Consider the following 16,702-nt stretch of genomic DNA (forward strand, 5'->3'; position numbering starts at 1 on the left):
TATAGAACTTTCACTTAAGAGAAAACGTCCAATAAAATTTTCTTTTTCTTTACGAAAAATATTCTCTTAACGGAATTTTTAAATATTTTTTCTTTTACTTTTCAATAAATTTTCTTTTATAGAAAATTTTCGATCAAGTTTTTTTTTTAAATTTTTTGATAAAATTTCTCTTTTAATATAAAATTTTCAATGAATTTTGTCTTCATATTATATTTTTCAACAAATTTTTTTCTTTATCGAAAATTTTCGATACATTTTTCTGTAAATAGAAAATTTTCTCTTTATAGAATTTTCGAATACATTTTCTCTTTCTTTTCGATAAATTTTCTGTTTATATAAAATTTGTTTCTCTTAATTGAAAATTTTTTCTATAGCATTTTTTCTCTTTCTTTTCGATAAATTTTCTCTCTATAGAAAATTTTTGGGGATAAAATAATTTTTTACCAAAAGTTTTTGACAGATTTTTCTCTTTATACATTTTTTTTAATAAATTTTATATTTATAGAAAATTTTAAATACAATTTTCTCTTAATAAAAAATATTCTCATTCTTTACGATAATTATTCTCTAAAAAGAATTTTTAAATAGTTTTTCTCTCTTTTGGATAAACTTTCTCTTTATAGATAATTTTTGAAAAAAATTTTCTCTTTTTAAAAAATGTTCAATAAATTTTCTATCAAAATTTCAAATTTTGTCAAGAAAGTTTTCGATTAAATTATATTTTCAAATAAAATTTTTTATAAATGTTCAATAAATTTTCTCTTCATATAAATATTTTGATACAATTTTCTTTTTTGTAGAAAATTTTCTGTCCTTACGATAAATACTCTCTTAAAAGAAATTTTCAATTAATTTTCTCTTTCTTTTGATAAAATTTTCTCTTTATAGAAAATTTTTAATAAATCTTGTCTCTATACAAAATATTCGATCACGTTTTCTCTTATTATAAAATTGTCAATAAATATTAATTTCATATAAAATTTTAGATCAAATTTTCCTTTAACAGCAATTTTTTTATAAAATTATCTTTTTAGAGAAAAATTTCGATAAAATATTTGCTTTATAGCTAATTAGATCTTAACCGAATGTAAAAATCTTTTTCTAATGATTTTTAGTTTGCACCTTACTACATAGTTGAAATCTGTTTAAATTTTTGAGTAAAAATCCGTCGTAAGGCCGCAGCTGGCAACTTTAACCTGCTGCCATATCTCTGATTAGAATTAATCATGGACCGATCGTATACTAATATGTTTAAATTCCGTTGTAAGCGGTAAACTTATTAATAATGTGTTATATAAGTACTGCTGTATTATACATCTTCTCATCTTCTCCATGAAGAATGAGCAGCTATTTATATTTTCACACACGGTTAACCGATAATCCGGTTTTCTAGAAATAACTATTAATTAACCCTTGAGGATTTTCTCAGAAATGTTTCTTTTTCTTATTTTAAATAAATCAATAAATTTAGAAAATATTTATAAAATTAAAAAATAATAACTTACTTGTTAAAAAGCTGAAACCTCATCGCTTGTCTAAAAATAAAAAATATAGTTATTAAATATTTAAATATTAATGAAAAAATAAATATTTAAAACGGTCTTTAATAGATTAGTAGATTTTTGAGAACAAAGTCCATCTGTGTGACTTTATTTTTAGTTAAATTTTCAATATTTTTTATTTAATTAAACGCTACTTGACATTGCAATAATATTTTTAAATCCAACACATACAAATGCATATTTTCAATATATTTATTTATTGATTTCTTGTGTAAACTGTGGAAAATACATTAATTACTAAAGTAATCATATAACATAAAAAAAAATTAAGCAAATAAAAAAATTATGAACTGATACATTTTTTGTCAACGTTTTTTGTGTATAAGAAAAAATGTAAAAAAAATTATTTCTTGTTGCTCTAAAATATTTGTTAGTTTTTATAAAAAAAAAACAAATAATAACTCTAAATAAATCCAAATAAAATAAGAAGAAAAACACTTGTTTAAATAAATAAAATTTTACTACATTTTTCTATAAAAAAAGAAATTTTGAAAATGATGCAACTATCAACATGATGAAATATCCATTTTAAATTTAGTTTAGTTTTTAAAGTTGTAGAGAGTAGATTTAAAAGAATTTAAGAAAACAATTTTTGTTAAAAAAAAAATGTTATGGTTTTGTAGTGTTTTCAGTTTATTAACATGTTTAATATTTTTAATTATATTGCCGCAATATAAAGCGGATTATTATTCCTCAGTAGTGGGTTTGGAGAGCCTTCTAATCATGGAGGAGAATTTTATATCAGCCGTTGAAGACTATATCAGTAATGTGCATAAGGTTCAAAAGAAAATTGAAAGGTATGTATTCGTTTTAAGAAGGAAATATCAATTTCACAAAATATCTTAAAAATTCTGATACACATGCAACCAAAAAAAAAAAACATAAAACACTCCCAAGGCTTCTCTAATACCAGTTAAAGGTAATAAGTATCTGATAAGAGAAAAATAGATCTTACAGAAATTGTATGCAGAAAATATATATATAATTATATCTACCATTATGTCCCTCTTTTATTTAATATTGATCTGAAAGTTGTACTGAGCAAATCTATAGCAACATGATAGACTGAATAAAATCGATATAAATCGCGTGAATTTCACAAAGAATGCACATTTCCAGCTCGCTGGGCCGACTAACAACGAGGTTAATAACTTCAGCTACTCCCTAGAGTTTAATATCAGAGACCGGAGGCAGCAAGGAGAATATACAGAATAGATTGAGTAGAGCTTTTGGTACACTTAATAAATTCTGGAGATCACAGAACATCCCAACCAACATCAAATTTAAAGTTTTAAACATAAAGTTTGCACTTCTATATGGTTGCGAAGCAAGGAACAGTCGAGAGATAATCAATTTGCAAGCTTTTGACAGCTCGTATCTCAGACGTTTTCTGAAAATTTTCTGGCCACACACTGTCTTAAATCTATATATTTGGAAACGTACTGATCAAGCTCCGATTTCTATGCATGTGCATACGACATTGTAAATTTGGTTGGCTAGGAAGGAAGTCAAGTACCGATCTCTCCCGACAAAGCCTGGCAAAACTGCAAATATATGGAGACGATAGATAGGAAATGAGTTGCAGGATATGTAGATATTGTTGTAATAAATGAAACTGAAAAACTTTTGATGCGGCCCATTTCGCTTAATTTTCTACATAAATGTAGTAGCATCTAAAGTCCTAAGAATCACAATAAGCGAGATATTTGTAAAAAACAACTAATTTTTGTAACCTTTGACTCCTAATTATCTTGGATAGCTAAAATATGATTTTTGGTGACATTTCCCCCCTTTACTAAAACTCCAAAACGAAGCCAAAATCAACTTGGATGAAATTTGAACCATAATGAATAAAATTAGACCAGACAAAAAAATTAAAACTTAGCTATCTAAAGTCCTTTAGGGAAATTTTGTCTAGGACCAATAGGTGAAAAGTTACAATCATTTGGAAAAAAAACTTGTATGATCAAAATGTTCAACTTTGAACGCTTCCAAAGGCCGTGATACACTGTTGTCAGATCTTACAAAGTTGTCAGTAAAATGTTCAGAAAATGTATAATAATCGTCTGAACTTAAAATTGAAAAAAAATTCTTTTGCAACGTTGTCAAAAAAGCATTACTGAAAAATTTGTAAGTTGACTGCATTATTACACATTTTCTGCGCATTTTACTGCCAACGTTGTAAGATCTAACAATTGTGTATAAATAGCATAACTCCGACAGTTCTTTGCCGATAGAACTTTATATTTGTGTTTGGCAAAATTTCCCATATAAACGTCCCCAGTTTCTTATTTTTTTTTTTTATTATAAAAATTACTGATAGTACTTAGTATGAACTATTAGAGAGGTTTTAAGAAAGGGTCCTTTTGTAAATAGGTCAATAATGTTTCGTACACTACAAAATTTTTAAGCGGGTTATGGTAAATAAATTGATTTATTCAATAAGGGATTATATGGTTAGTAAGTCAATTATGGGCCAATGCCCATACTCCTCTTTAATTGGTTATAGAGCGAATAAAGTCAAGTATGTGCCAGCATAATAGAACTTCCATAGAAGCGAAAAATAAGTAAAATTAACTGCAATGAAGTACTGAAAAAGACCTGAAGAAGTGATGATTTTAACACATGTTAGTCGTACTATGACAAACCGGTGTTCTTATTACTTGATTCCAAACTCACTACATCTGAAGTCATTCTCAGGAAGTAATTTGTATGTTTTTTTAGAACATATTAGGAAGCTAAACACATATTAATAAATACAACTAATTTGACTTAAATAATATTAACGTGAATAAATTATACGCATTTTTCAATCAACTCTAAAATAAAATGAGTTAAATTGAAAAAAATTCAGTACAAAAGACCTTCAAGTTTAAAAACAATTGGATTCTCTTTTTCTTTGAAAGTCAATAAACATCACTTCAACAGAAGGTAAAGAAATTCACCTTTGAAGTGGTGATAAATGTTATTCTTTTGGAAGTACTTCGTTTTGTTTTTCTAGAAAGTATTGAAAGTAGTTATAAACTTTAAAGTCTTTCTGAGAGAAGGTACTAAATTTATTTCGGGAGACCATTTGTATAGGGGCTAGATAAAATCGTGGACCAATATTGTTCATTAGCAAACAAACATGGAAAATATTTGTGAAAAATTCCTGTTCTAAAGCTTTTTAGGTTCGGATGCCGTATGTGCTTTCAAACGACAAATGAACCTACAATTTCATATCGTTTTAGACTTGAGTGTACATATGCTATTTTGTGGATCGAAGACCAATATAGTAGGACAAAAAATAATTTTCAAAAAAATTCTGTAATTTTTTCATTAAAAATTAACAGTATGGATATGGAAGTGCATCCTTTTTTCTCTCGAGATTCCTTCCTAAAAAATCTATAAAAAAAATATATATTTTTTTGTTTTTTAGTTTTCTTGACGAAGCCGAATTGGAACAAAAGAGAATGCATAAAAGTGGTAATAATTATTTCGAAGATCCCATAAATGCTTTTAGTATTATAAAGAGATTAGTTGTGGATTGGAAACATTATGGTGAAATTATCGCAATGGAAAATGAATTTCGAGGTAAATTAAAAAAAGATAACGTACACAAATAGATAATTTTGAATATATTCTTTTTACAAAGAATTCAATGGAAGCTTTACAAAAGTCGAATCAAATTTTACCAAACCCACTGTAAATGATTTACATGGAGCTGCCCGTGGTTTGTCACGTCTACAAGAAATGTATCAATTGGATACTAGCGAATTAGCCATGGGCAATATACTCGGCTACAAATACAGTGAAGAGTTAAGCGTCCATGATTGTTATGTCATGGGTGTAGCTCTTTATAATTCTAGTGAGTTTTTGCCAGCAAGTGAATGGTTTATGCAAGCTTTAGAGAAATTGGATGATATACTAGCTGAAGGAGTAGACGATCCCATGGAGAATTTTCCATTTATAACGTATGTCGATATATTGGAATATTTACATGTTGCTCTCTTTTATGGCGGTAAATATTTATTTTGAAAGCATTTTTCGTTTTCTTAAAAACACTTTTATTTGCAGGTAATTTAAAATTAGCCAAATATATGAATCAGCAACTTTTAATCTTCGATCCAGATAACCGTATAGGTTTGGCCAATAAGGCATTATTCGAAAAGGCCGTTTTAGAAGAAAGAAGATTGAGAACAAATAACAATCCTCCAAAGGTGTCTATTATTACAAGCATTTAAAAAAAACAAACATTAAAAACTCATTTTTTTCTAAATTTATAATTCCACCATTTCATTTTCAGAAATCTGAACTAAATACCTTATATAATCAAGTTTGTAGAGGCGAATTATCGCAAACTGATGCCGAAATGCGTAATTTACGCTGTCGCTATGTTACCAACAATATACCTTACTACTTCATTGGTCCCTTTAAAATGGAGGAACTAAATCATGAACCGTTTGTGGCTTTTTATCATCAGGCCATTTATGACGGTGAAATCGAACAGATTAAAAAAGCAGTTAGAAATAATGTTGTAAGATCTCTAATAGGAAGCAATCAGTTGTCGGAGAAACGTACGAGTAAACAGTCATGGTTATATTGGAACAAACATAAGTTTTTGAATAAGATTTATCAACGTTTAGAAGACATAACAGGTTTGAGTATGTCGACAGGAGAAGCTATGCAGGTGGCGAATTATGGCATTGGTGGTCACTATGCGCCACATTATGATTTTGCAGTGGTAAGTTGAAATTTTAAGACAATATGTAAATTTTTAAAATATTGGTTTTATCTTTATAGGATCCCATTCAGTTATTTGGTAAAAATGAGAATCGCATACTAACGGCCCTGTTTTATGTAAGAAAAAAACGAGTTTTGACAAAAAATATTAAAAAAAAACAAAATTTTATACATATACATTTTCAGATCAATGATGTTGAACTGGGCGGTGCTACCGCTTTTCCATTCTTACGTTTAGCTGTGCCACCCATCAAAAACAGTCTGGTCTTATGGTACAACGAACATAATTCGACAGAAGTTGATTACCGTACCAGACATGCTGGCTGTCCAGTTTTAAAAGGATCGAAATGGAGTAAGTTCTAAAAAATTATCTAAATATAAAATTAAATTAATAACTTATTCAAATAGTTTGCAATGAGTGGTTCCGTGATGTGGGTCAAGAATTCAAACGTTCTTGTGGACTTCAGCCAGTGGGTGATAAATACAAGCATTTGTTTTACATATCATAATAAAGTTTAAGTATTTTTTATATTATATTAATTAATTACATTGTATTTTATATATAAAATAATATAAATATTTTTAATAAAATTAATATCAAGAATATTTGTGTTTTAAATGACTTGCACCTCCATTTAATAAAATGGAAATCAAGTGAATATTTCTAGATGTGTCTGACAATCGCCAGAAAGTCACGTAGTCAACTAACGGTTCGTTGAACTGCACAGTGGTTTGTGAGTGTGTAAACATATAAAAACACAAAAGGTTTTAATTATTCTTTTTAACTTGGCAGAGTAACCAGGCGTTAGCATTAGTTGTTGTTCGTCTTGATCTGTTTTTTTTCTTTTCTTGTATTGATCTGACAGGAAACCCCAAAACCAGTTTAACTAGATACTTAATAGACGTAACTATATGGTATCCTAGAGAGTAAACTTTAGACTAGAGTCTAGTCTAAACTATAGACTAGAATATACAATATACTAGAATTTAGACTAGACAAGATTGTATAGTAGAATATAGACAAGACTCTTAACTAGACCTGACTATAAACAAGAATAAAGACTAAACTGAAGACTGGGCTATAGACTAGAATTAAGACTAAACTGTAGACTATGGACTAGACTATATACTAGACTTTAGACTAGATAGATTAGACTATAGACTATACTATAGACTACAGTATAAACTACACTATAGACTATAGACAAGACTATAGACTATAAACAAGACTATAACTAGACTATATACTAGACAATAGACTAGACAATAGACTAGACTATAGACTAAACTATACACTAGACTATAGACTAGACTATAGACTTGACTATAGATTAGACTATAGACTAGACTATAGACTTGACTATAGACTAGACTATAGACTAGACTATAGACTAGACTATAGACTAGACTATAGACTAGACTATAGACTAGACTATAGACTAGACTATAGACTAGACTATAGACTAGACTATAGACCAGACTATAGACTAGACTATAGACTAGACTATAGACTAGACTATAGACTAGACCATAGACTATAGACTAGACTATTGACTAGACCATAGACCATAGACTAGACTATAGACTAGACTATAGACTAGACTATAGACTAGACTATAAACTGGACTATAGACTAGACTATATACTATACAATAGACTAGACTATAGAAATAGACTAATCTAAACTAGACTAAAATCTAGTCTATAATCTAGAATATAATATAGTCAAAAGTCTAGGCTCTAATCTACTAGATTCTCCTACATTCAGTCTACTAGATTCTACTACATTCAAAAATTTTACAAAAAAAAGTTTTTTATTTAATAAGTCTAAACAGCTGAACAAATATCTCATCAATTATACGTCTTTTTAACAATTGTATAAATATTTCCACAGATGACAAAAAGATTTTTCTATAAATAAACAAACATTACTGTAACATTAAAAATACAAATTAATTACTACAAAAATTATGTTAACAGATACACATTTGTACATGAAATAAATTCTAATAGTGTATCTTTAAGTTATTTGAAATCAACAACAAAAAAGGAACGTAAACATTTAAACAAACCATAAACAAAAATCAATTCGAAATAAAAACTTGTTTCTGACCTGACCTCTATGAACTTAAAAACTGAAAAAGCTTTTTATTTGTAAACAAATTTTTGCAAACTTTTCTAATATTCTAAAGCCAAATTTAAGAAGAAATTCTAAAATGAAATTTAGTTTGTAAGAACATTCCAAAACGTTAACAACTTCGGTTGGCTTAAATCAAAATTTCAAACCAAAAAATTTTTTTTTAAAGAAATTTAAACAAAAAGAAAATAAAGAGAAAAAATACCTTGAACTTGACCGTTCAGATAGTTTTGGCAAATTTACATGTGTTTAAACTGGTCTTTGACGAACACACACACACACATACACGAAACTGAAAGACAAAATCGAATAAATTTTAAAAGCCAATGAACTCTGTCTAAATTAATAAACTATTTTTTGAATTCCATCGATATTCATTATGTTTCGCTGGTTTGTGATTATAGCAACAACAACTTTGTTACTCGCCACACTTAACATTATCTTACCAATATCATCATGTGTAAATGCTGAAGTTACCAGTTCATCATCATCGTTGTCCATTGGACAAGAACAAGATGAATTGTATGAAATGTTAAATACTGAAAAAGTACTCATTGATACCCTGAGGCATTATATTGAAACTCAAGAAAATAAATTGAAATTTTTAAAAAGGTAAAAAACGATATAGAAATAATAATGATTGATTATTAAATGAAACAATTTAAATTTTTACTAGAGTTTAAATTAAAAGAATTTCAATTAATTTATTGTGTTAAATATTTATATTTAAGAAAAACTTCTGAAATTCGTAATATTCATGATGGAGTCACCGATCGAGAAAAATATTTATACAATCCCATTAATGCTTTGACGATTTTAAAAAGATTTACTGCCGATTGGAAGAGCTTAAAATCTTATGCCGAAGAGTATTTGAATACAGAGGGTAAGAGTGTTGAGAACTTTGTAGAAGAAAAAAAAATAAACGAAATAGATTTCGTAAGATATTTTATAAACTAGTTCTAGATTATTATAGAGACTATGGTCAATGGTCTAAGCAATAAATTAGTTTTAAGACTACAACAAAGCCTAGACTGTGGATTATGTATACTATAGTACTATATTATAGACTTGTCTATGGACTATTTGGTAGACTATTTCCTAGACTATTCTGTAGACTTATTCGTGGACTATTTTGCAACAAGCCTATTGAATATTATGTATTGTCTATAAAATATTCCTTAAACTACACCGTGAACTATTCTATATACTAGTATATGGATTATTATATAGTCTAATAAGGGTCTTATTCATAAACATTTATCAAAGGTTTATAAATCAAATTTTCATACAAGATTTATTCTATATAACTTTGTTAAATTGTTATGAGTAAGGCAGTTATCTGTTCAATAGACAAGTCAATGTACTATTTGTCAGACTATTCTATGGGCTATTATATAGACCAGTCAATAATGGACCATTCTAATTATTTGATTGTAAAACATTCCATATACTATGAATTATTCCACAGCCTTATCTATGGATTATGTGATAGATTATCATTATTAGATAATGGACAAGGCACTAGTACATGAACTTGGATTATTCAATTGTCTAATCTATGGACTTTTCAATAGACAAGTCGATAAACTGTTCTGTTGACTACAGTAATAAATTGTGGTCTAATATATGGATTATTTTATAGACGAGTCTATGGACTATTTTACAGACGTGCTAAGAACTCGTTCTGTTGTACTTACTAGTCCATGAACTATTCTGAAGCCATATCTAAGAGCTATTCTGTAAATTAGACTAAGAACTAGTGTATGGACAAGTCTTAGTACAATTCTATAGACTAGTCTATGAACTATTCTATAAACGTGTTTATCTATGTACTATATACGTGTTTATCTATGTACTAATGGCTGCCTGTCCGAGTTGCAGGCCCTTGATTAGAAATGAGGATTCTACACGTAAATGTAATGTAAACACATAAATGCTCAAAACTAAAACATTTACGCCATCTATCGGACAAATTGAAATTTTTACATGAACACTTTTCACGATCCTGAAACATATATTTAAAATATTGTCCTATCTTGTGCCGTAATTGCTAATTCTACACGTAAATATATAAATATCTATCAAAAACTAAAACTTTTACGCCATCTATCGGACAAATTTAAATCATTACAGGAACACTTCTCACGATCCTTATACATATATTTAAAATATTGTCCTCAGATTGATCAGATGCCGTAGTTGCTGAGTTTATGGAGTACGAATAAACACAATACTTATATTTATATATATTAGGGTGATCGACTCTGTTTTTCAACCGGTTTTAAAGCCGGGGTTTTCGGCTTGACCAGTGTCGGTTTTTTAAATGTCGACTTTTCGATTGTCAAATAATACAGTTTTTCTGAATTTGAAAAGACATTTTTTAAATGTCAACTATTCGAAAACCGGTTTTTGGAAAATGTCGAATAATTGATAACCCTAATATATAGTTAGAAGACAAAAATATATAAATGAATGTAATTTTGGAAAAAAATAAACAGTATCCAGCAGGGCCTCGAACCACGAACCACCTGTTTGTTAAATGAACGACCTAGACAATTGAATTTGTTTTGCTCTTTACCAGTAATAACCTATTCAGCTAAATGAAATAATGTGAATGATAATGAACACTCATTACCAAGTAATATATGAAATAATTACTGGCTATTACCAAAAATTTCAGATTTTTTACTGGGACACTGTAGACTATTCCTTAGAATAACCTGAGGACTATTATATATACTAGACTATGGACATAGAAATTTCTAAAAACACTCGTGATAAACTTTAAAATATTTTAATAAGTTCAATTGTTAATTTTCATTTCATTTAAACAGATTTAGCTCAAAATTACAGTCAACAGATCGAAACACTTACATTTCCTACAGATCAAGATTATGATGCAGCACTTATTAATTTATTGCGCATACAAGACATGTATCAATTGGAACCACAACGTTTAGCTGTGGGTGAAGTAAATGGTGTTAAATTGGGGTAAGTGGCAAATAAAGAGTTTTCAAAAGACAACAAAAAATAAATAAACAAATAATTTAAAACAATTTGCATACACAAATATTCACATCAACAAAAAACAAACAAAAAGAAAATATAGTTAACATATGTTTTAAACAAACACACTCTATATAACTTATTACAGTTCAGAAATGACTTGGAGCGATTGTTTGGAAATTGGCTTAAAGTCAAGTAAAAATGGTTATCAAACTTATGCAAAATATTGGATGGAAACAGCATTGGAGAAATTGCCAAACAGCCACAGCAACGATACCAATGAAATAAACAGCTCAACATCAGCATCAGCTACAACACAACAAGCTGAACAACAAAAATCCTTGCAGGATGACTATACAGTTAAAGCGAAATTGGAAATTATGACAGCATTATTAAATACTGAATATAAATTAGGTAAGTTCAAAAGTTGCGAATGTAAGCGGGCAGTGGTAAGGGAAAAGAAATATTTTATGAATTCTAAAAATTGATTTTTTTTCTTTTTGCCTTTATTCTCAATTACTGATTAAGATTTATTGAAAATTTATGTAAATTATTTTTGCAAAAATTTAGGGAGTTTTATTTTGTTCTTATGTTGTTACTTTGATTTTATTTAATTTTATTTTTGTGGTTAAATTTTGCAATACCATTTACTCCCCCAACATCGTCATTATCATCATCATGTAATTTTAGGTAATTTGGAAGACGCTTTAAAAATTGCCAACGAAATGTTAAAACTTAAACCCAAACAAAAGAATGTCACGAAGGCAAAAGAGAAAATGGAAAACGAATTGAAAAAGTTGAAAACCCAGTCTACTAAAGTCGATAAGAACAACGACGAGAAACAAAAACGGGTAAGTGTGAAAAATTTTTAAGAAAAAAATATTATTTTTAATGAATGGGTTATGAATGATAATAGAATACCCTAAAAATATTATTTTATAATAAATTGCAGTTGGACAGAGCCGACCATATAATAAGGTACACGAGCAACGAACATTTTTTTAGATTATTAAAACTTTGAAGTCCTTTAAAAAGGACATAGGATCAGGAAATGAAAAACTAACAAAGCAGTTTTTCTCCATTAAGTTTATAGTTTCAGACGTATATCATCCGGTGTGTGTCTAATTTTGAATGTCGGACGGTGCAATCAGACAAGACCATTAAAAATTACCACTTTTTACCCTTTCAATGACCCCAAAACACACCAGTTTTATCCATTTTCGATCCAATTTTGCAATACAGCCTATTGACGCTACAGATAGAAATCCAAATTCGTTAGTTAGTTGGTTAGTTATTTAGTTAGTTATTTAGTTAGTAAGTTATTTAGTTTGTTAGTTAGTTAGTTAGTTAGTTAGTTAGTTAGTTAGTTAGTTAGTTAGTTAGTTAGTTAGTTAGTTAGTTAGTTAGTTAGTTAGTTAGTTAGTTAGTTAGTTAGTTAGTTAGTTATTTAGTTAGTTAGTTTATTAGTTAGTTAGGTGGTTAGACGTGCTACCAGTACTTCTGTTCTACCGGCACTGGAGTTTTTATTTCACTCACTAGTCTAACCAGAGCACCACATAACGGTACTACGGGTGGTCATTTGTGTTACCTCACTGGTGCTGGTTAAAAGATTGATACACTGTGATATATAACTTCATTAAACTTATATTATCGTTCCTCGATTCTAGGAGCGATACAAACTACAGAACATGACTGTAGATTTAAGTTCATAATGCAAAGATTGGGTATAAAAAGTGTGGCGTTTTTTTAGTGTTTCTACTATTTATTCGATGGATTCGACGGATGGGAGGATGGATGCGGTGGTGGATGAGATGTACTAAAAGAAAGTTTGAAAAAACGGAGTATGGTGCAAGGTCGTCACTGCCCTTTATTTAATTTATCTGCGATTTTCCTTCATGATTGAGTGTTTACTCCAAAACGAGCTCAACTTATCACAGTGAGTCATATAAGGCCAAGGAATGCACTGGGATGAGTCATAGCTAATGATACTGCTCTAGGGATATGAGTTTTCATCACAACATCAATCGGGTTTAATGCTGCGTTCTCTATTTTCTCTTAACTAGTGATTGCCTTTTTTCATGTCGGCGTTAGATTGATGACATGACACCTGTCCTTTTTTCAAACGGGGCTACTATGTCAAAAAATTAGATAGCGCGTCTACTTGGACAAAGTGTTCGTATACTGGACCAAAATTTCCATATACATAAATTTCCACTACCGTATAAGATACAGAATGAGGCGGTAGTCAGTCGTTACTTCACCCAGTATTTGAATAAGATTACAGTGAAATAGGCCTTTAAGACAGGTGTTAACGTTTCGTCAAAATTTACTAAGAATATTTGTGGGTGTTACAAACATAAGCATAAACGCATAATATCCTCTCCACTATATTTGTGACGTAATACTGTTAACTTTTTCTCTTTTTTAATTCACTTAAAATTTCTTTCTTTCACTTTAGAAAACAACAAAAACTGCTGAAGAACTAATGATTGAGGAGATCTGTCGTGAAGGCAGCAATCTACAAAACAACAAACAAATACATTCCCTCACCTCATGGAATCCATCTGCAGCACACACTCCCTCCTGTGCGATTGTAACAAACAATTTGCCATTCTTATTGTTGCAGCCTTTAAATGTTGAACTCTTGAGTTTGGATCCGTATATTGTCATTTATCATAATGTTCTAAGTGACAGCGAAATAGAAGAATTAAAAGATTTTGTTGTCGAAGAACAAGACGACACGTTTCAGTTTACAAGAATTGGTCAGAAAAAAATGCGTCAAATTAATGGTAAATTACATTATGTAATTGGACATTATGGACAGAATTTGTATGATGACTGGCAAGTGGAACGTTATAATTTTGAAAATCTAATGGAATTAGAGAATTCGAGTGTAAATTATGGAAATAACAAACAAGCTAAAGTGCTAGTTAATGTGAGTAAAAAGTTTTATTAACAAAGAAATCCTAAAAACCATAAATATATAATATTGAATTCTTTGCAGTTGCAACAACCTTTAATGGGCGGCTCTGTGATATTTCCCCAACTGGAATTAAGCATTAATTTGCCTAGTGGTTCTATGCTCTATTGGTCTCAGCTCAATGAGTTTCATGCTTATGATTACAGATCGAACTATCATGTGTGTCCAGTTATTGGAGGCAGTCAATTAAGTAAGTATTTTGTGTTTGGTTGAAATAGTCTTTAATTATCTGAATTTTTATTATTTTACAGCTGCCACCACCTCCATCAAAAATATTTAAATTTTTGACTTAGATAAATAAAATTAATGTTTGCTTTAAATAGTTTGTAAATTGACTTAAGCTAAAATAAAATCTTAATAATATAAATATTTATGTATATAATTTACCGCATGTAAGTTTAACAACCTTGACGTCTTGGGATATTTGAACAATCATTAAAAAAATAATTTGCATTAAATCTATCTGATAGATTTAAGCATACATAGTATTGATGAAAAGACATATTTGCTAAAATTGTAGAAAAAACGAAACGCAAAGGTCTACTAGTGTCAATAACAACTTATGTTTTTTTAAACAAGTTGAAATAAATAGATGGCTAAAGAAATCCGTCAATATAGTAAAAAAAATCTTTAAAAATCTTCATTTTTCAATAGCTGATTATTAGAAATAATTACTTAATAAAACACACCCAATTCTACAACATTAGACATAAATAATTAATAATGTTAACAATAATTTTGCAACTTAACTTTTCTTAACAATTAGTTATGAGTCTTAGTAATTAAATAGTATAAAACAAGTAAGAAGTAGGGCGGCGCCGACCATATAATATCCTACACCAGTATACGAATAAAATGTTGTTTAGTTTTCATAATAAATCATTTAAATTGAAATGTACCCTGCCTCAGATATACTTAAGCCACTTATTGTTGAATAAAAATGTGGACATTTAAGTTAAATTTTGAAAGGGGCTTTTTATAGGGGCAAAAGAGTCATTAAAAATATAAAGTTCAAGAGCGTCATAAAGGAATTGGTTTTGCAGCTTTCTTTCAAGATACGAGTATATACAAACCCTATTTGGCGGGTTCAATTGTATGGGGGCTAGGTGAAATAATGGACCGATGTTAACCGTTTTCAATAGGCTTCATCTACGATACCATAAAAAATTTCATTTAATTATCTTGAAAATTGCGACCTGTAGTTTGATTACGAGATTCACATGGACGGACAGATGACAGACGGACATAGCTAAATCGACTCAGAAAATGATTCTGAACCGATTGTTATACTTAAAGGAATAGGACCAATATTATTGTGGGTTACAAACAGCAGCATAAACCCAATATAGTTAATATATCCGATCATATGACATCGTAAACCATGCAGGGCCGGAGTCCGTCTTTTTGTTTGCCAATAGTAGTGTCCTAACGGAAAGTGCTAGAGATTTCCTAAAGAAAAGGTTTTTTGGTATATAAAATATTTAACATCGGTCCACATTTTCGCATTTCATCCTCATAAAAGTAATATTCCCATAAACAGTTTAAACAGTCATAAATCTTATGAAATGTCTATTATACATATAAGGTCCTATAACAACTTCTATACAAAACAAATTGCATGTACAAAACAGTATGAGTAAATGTCGGTGAATATCGACCCTCCCATTAAAGGTCACCTTCAGGAAATTACATTTACGTTCATGACAGAACTAAAAATACGATGAAAACTGGAAACAAATAAGTGTTATTCGGAATGATCTCTTTATACCAAATTTTGTAATGATATGGTCATAATTGTCTCTAAGCACCCATCTTATAGAAAACCAGTTTGAAGATATAACAAGTAAGATTGCTATATTCGGCTGTGCCGAATCTTATATACCCTTCACCATAGTGTATTTTAATTGTATTAGTTTTTTGAAATTTTTTCCCGACTATATTAAAACTACACCAAAAGCAATACAATATGAACAACAACAACGCTAAACGAAATAAAAAAAAAAATACACAACGCAATTAAACCAACAGACATCTTAAGTTTAGAATCTAAACTTTAGATTCTAAACATACATAACGAAAAACTCAGAAAAACAAAAGCAAAATAAACAACGCAATCAAACCAACCTACATCCAAATATACGAACAGAATTCACAAAAAGAAAACAAAATACATAACTCAATGAAGTATCCAAACATACAAAACAAAATTCACAGCTGAATAAAACCAAATACATCTACACACGCACATGTACATCTTAATTTAAATTCACAGTATTGTTGTTGCTTTTTTACCAA

General features: G+C 29.2%; 2 protein-coding genes across 2 annotated transcripts; both read left to right on the forward strand.

Moving 5' to 3' along the window:
* The first annotated feature begins 2,143 nt into the window (after nt 1–2,143).
* Nucleotides 2,144–6,862, forward strand: LOC111675545 (prolyl 4-hydroxylase subunit alpha-2). Its single transcript, XM_023436325.2, has 8 exons — nt 2,144–2,359; nt 4,981–5,135; nt 5,197–5,562; nt 5,619–5,761; nt 5,848–6,285; nt 6,345–6,401; nt 6,471–6,636; nt 6,693–6,862. The coding sequence occupies exons 1-8, from the start codon at nt 2,169–2,171 to the stop codon at nt 6,791–6,793; spliced, it is 1,617 nt and encodes a 538-aa protein (XP_023292093.2). The 5' UTR covers nt 2,144–2,168; the 3' UTR covers nt 6,794–6,862.
* A 1,669-nt stretch (nt 6,863–8,531) lies between these two features.
* LOC124419547 (prolyl 4-hydroxylase subunit alpha-2) lies at nt 8,532–14,811 on the forward strand. The gene is made up of 8 exons (XM_046949521.1): nt 8,532–9,033; nt 9,153–9,304; nt 11,256–11,412; nt 11,576–11,841; nt 12,118–12,278; nt 13,886–14,362; nt 14,432–14,597; nt 14,659–14,811. Exons 1-8 carry the CDS (start codon nt 8,801–8,803, stop codon nt 14,685–14,687), a joined length of 1,641 nt encoding a protein of 546 aa, XP_046805477.1. The 5' UTR covers nt 8,532–8,800; the 3' UTR covers nt 14,688–14,811.
* The last annotated feature ends 1,891 nt before the right edge of the window (nt 14,812–16,702 follow it).

This window comes from Lucilia cuprina, chromosome 4, assembly GCF_022045245.1.
Source record: "Lucilia cuprina isolate Lc7/37 chromosome 4, ASM2204524v1, whole genome shotgun sequence".
Classification (NCBI taxonomy): Eukaryota; Metazoa; Arthropoda; class Insecta; order Diptera; family Calliphoridae; genus Lucilia; species Lucilia cuprina.

Excerpts from the sequence above, each read along its gene's own strand:
- LOC111675545 (XM_023436325.2), top strand. The coding sequence starts at position 2,169 with ATGTTATGGTTTTGTAGTGTTTTCAGTTTATTAACATGTTTAATATTT. Across the intron at positions 5,136-5,196 it reads AATGGAAAATGAATTTCGAG|AATTCAATGGAAGCTTTACA; the intron begins GTAAATTAAAAA and ends CTTTTTACAAAG. Across the intron at positions 5,762-5,847 it reads CAAATAACAATCCTCCAAAG|AAATCTGAACTAAATACCTT; the intron begins GTGTCTATTATT and ends TTTCATTTTCAG.
- LOC124419547 (XM_046949521.1), top strand. The coding sequence starts at position 8,801 with ATGTTTCGCTGGTTTGTGATTATAGCAACAACAACTTTGTTACTCGCC. Across the intron at positions 11,842-12,117 it reads AAATACTGAATATAAATTAG|GTAATTTGGAAGACGCTTTA; the intron begins GTAAGTTCAAAA and ends ATGTAATTTTAG. Across the intron at positions 14,598-14,658 it reads TATTGGAGGCAGTCAATTAA|CTGCCACCACCTCCATCAAA; the intron begins GTAAGTATTTTG and ends ATTATTTTACAG.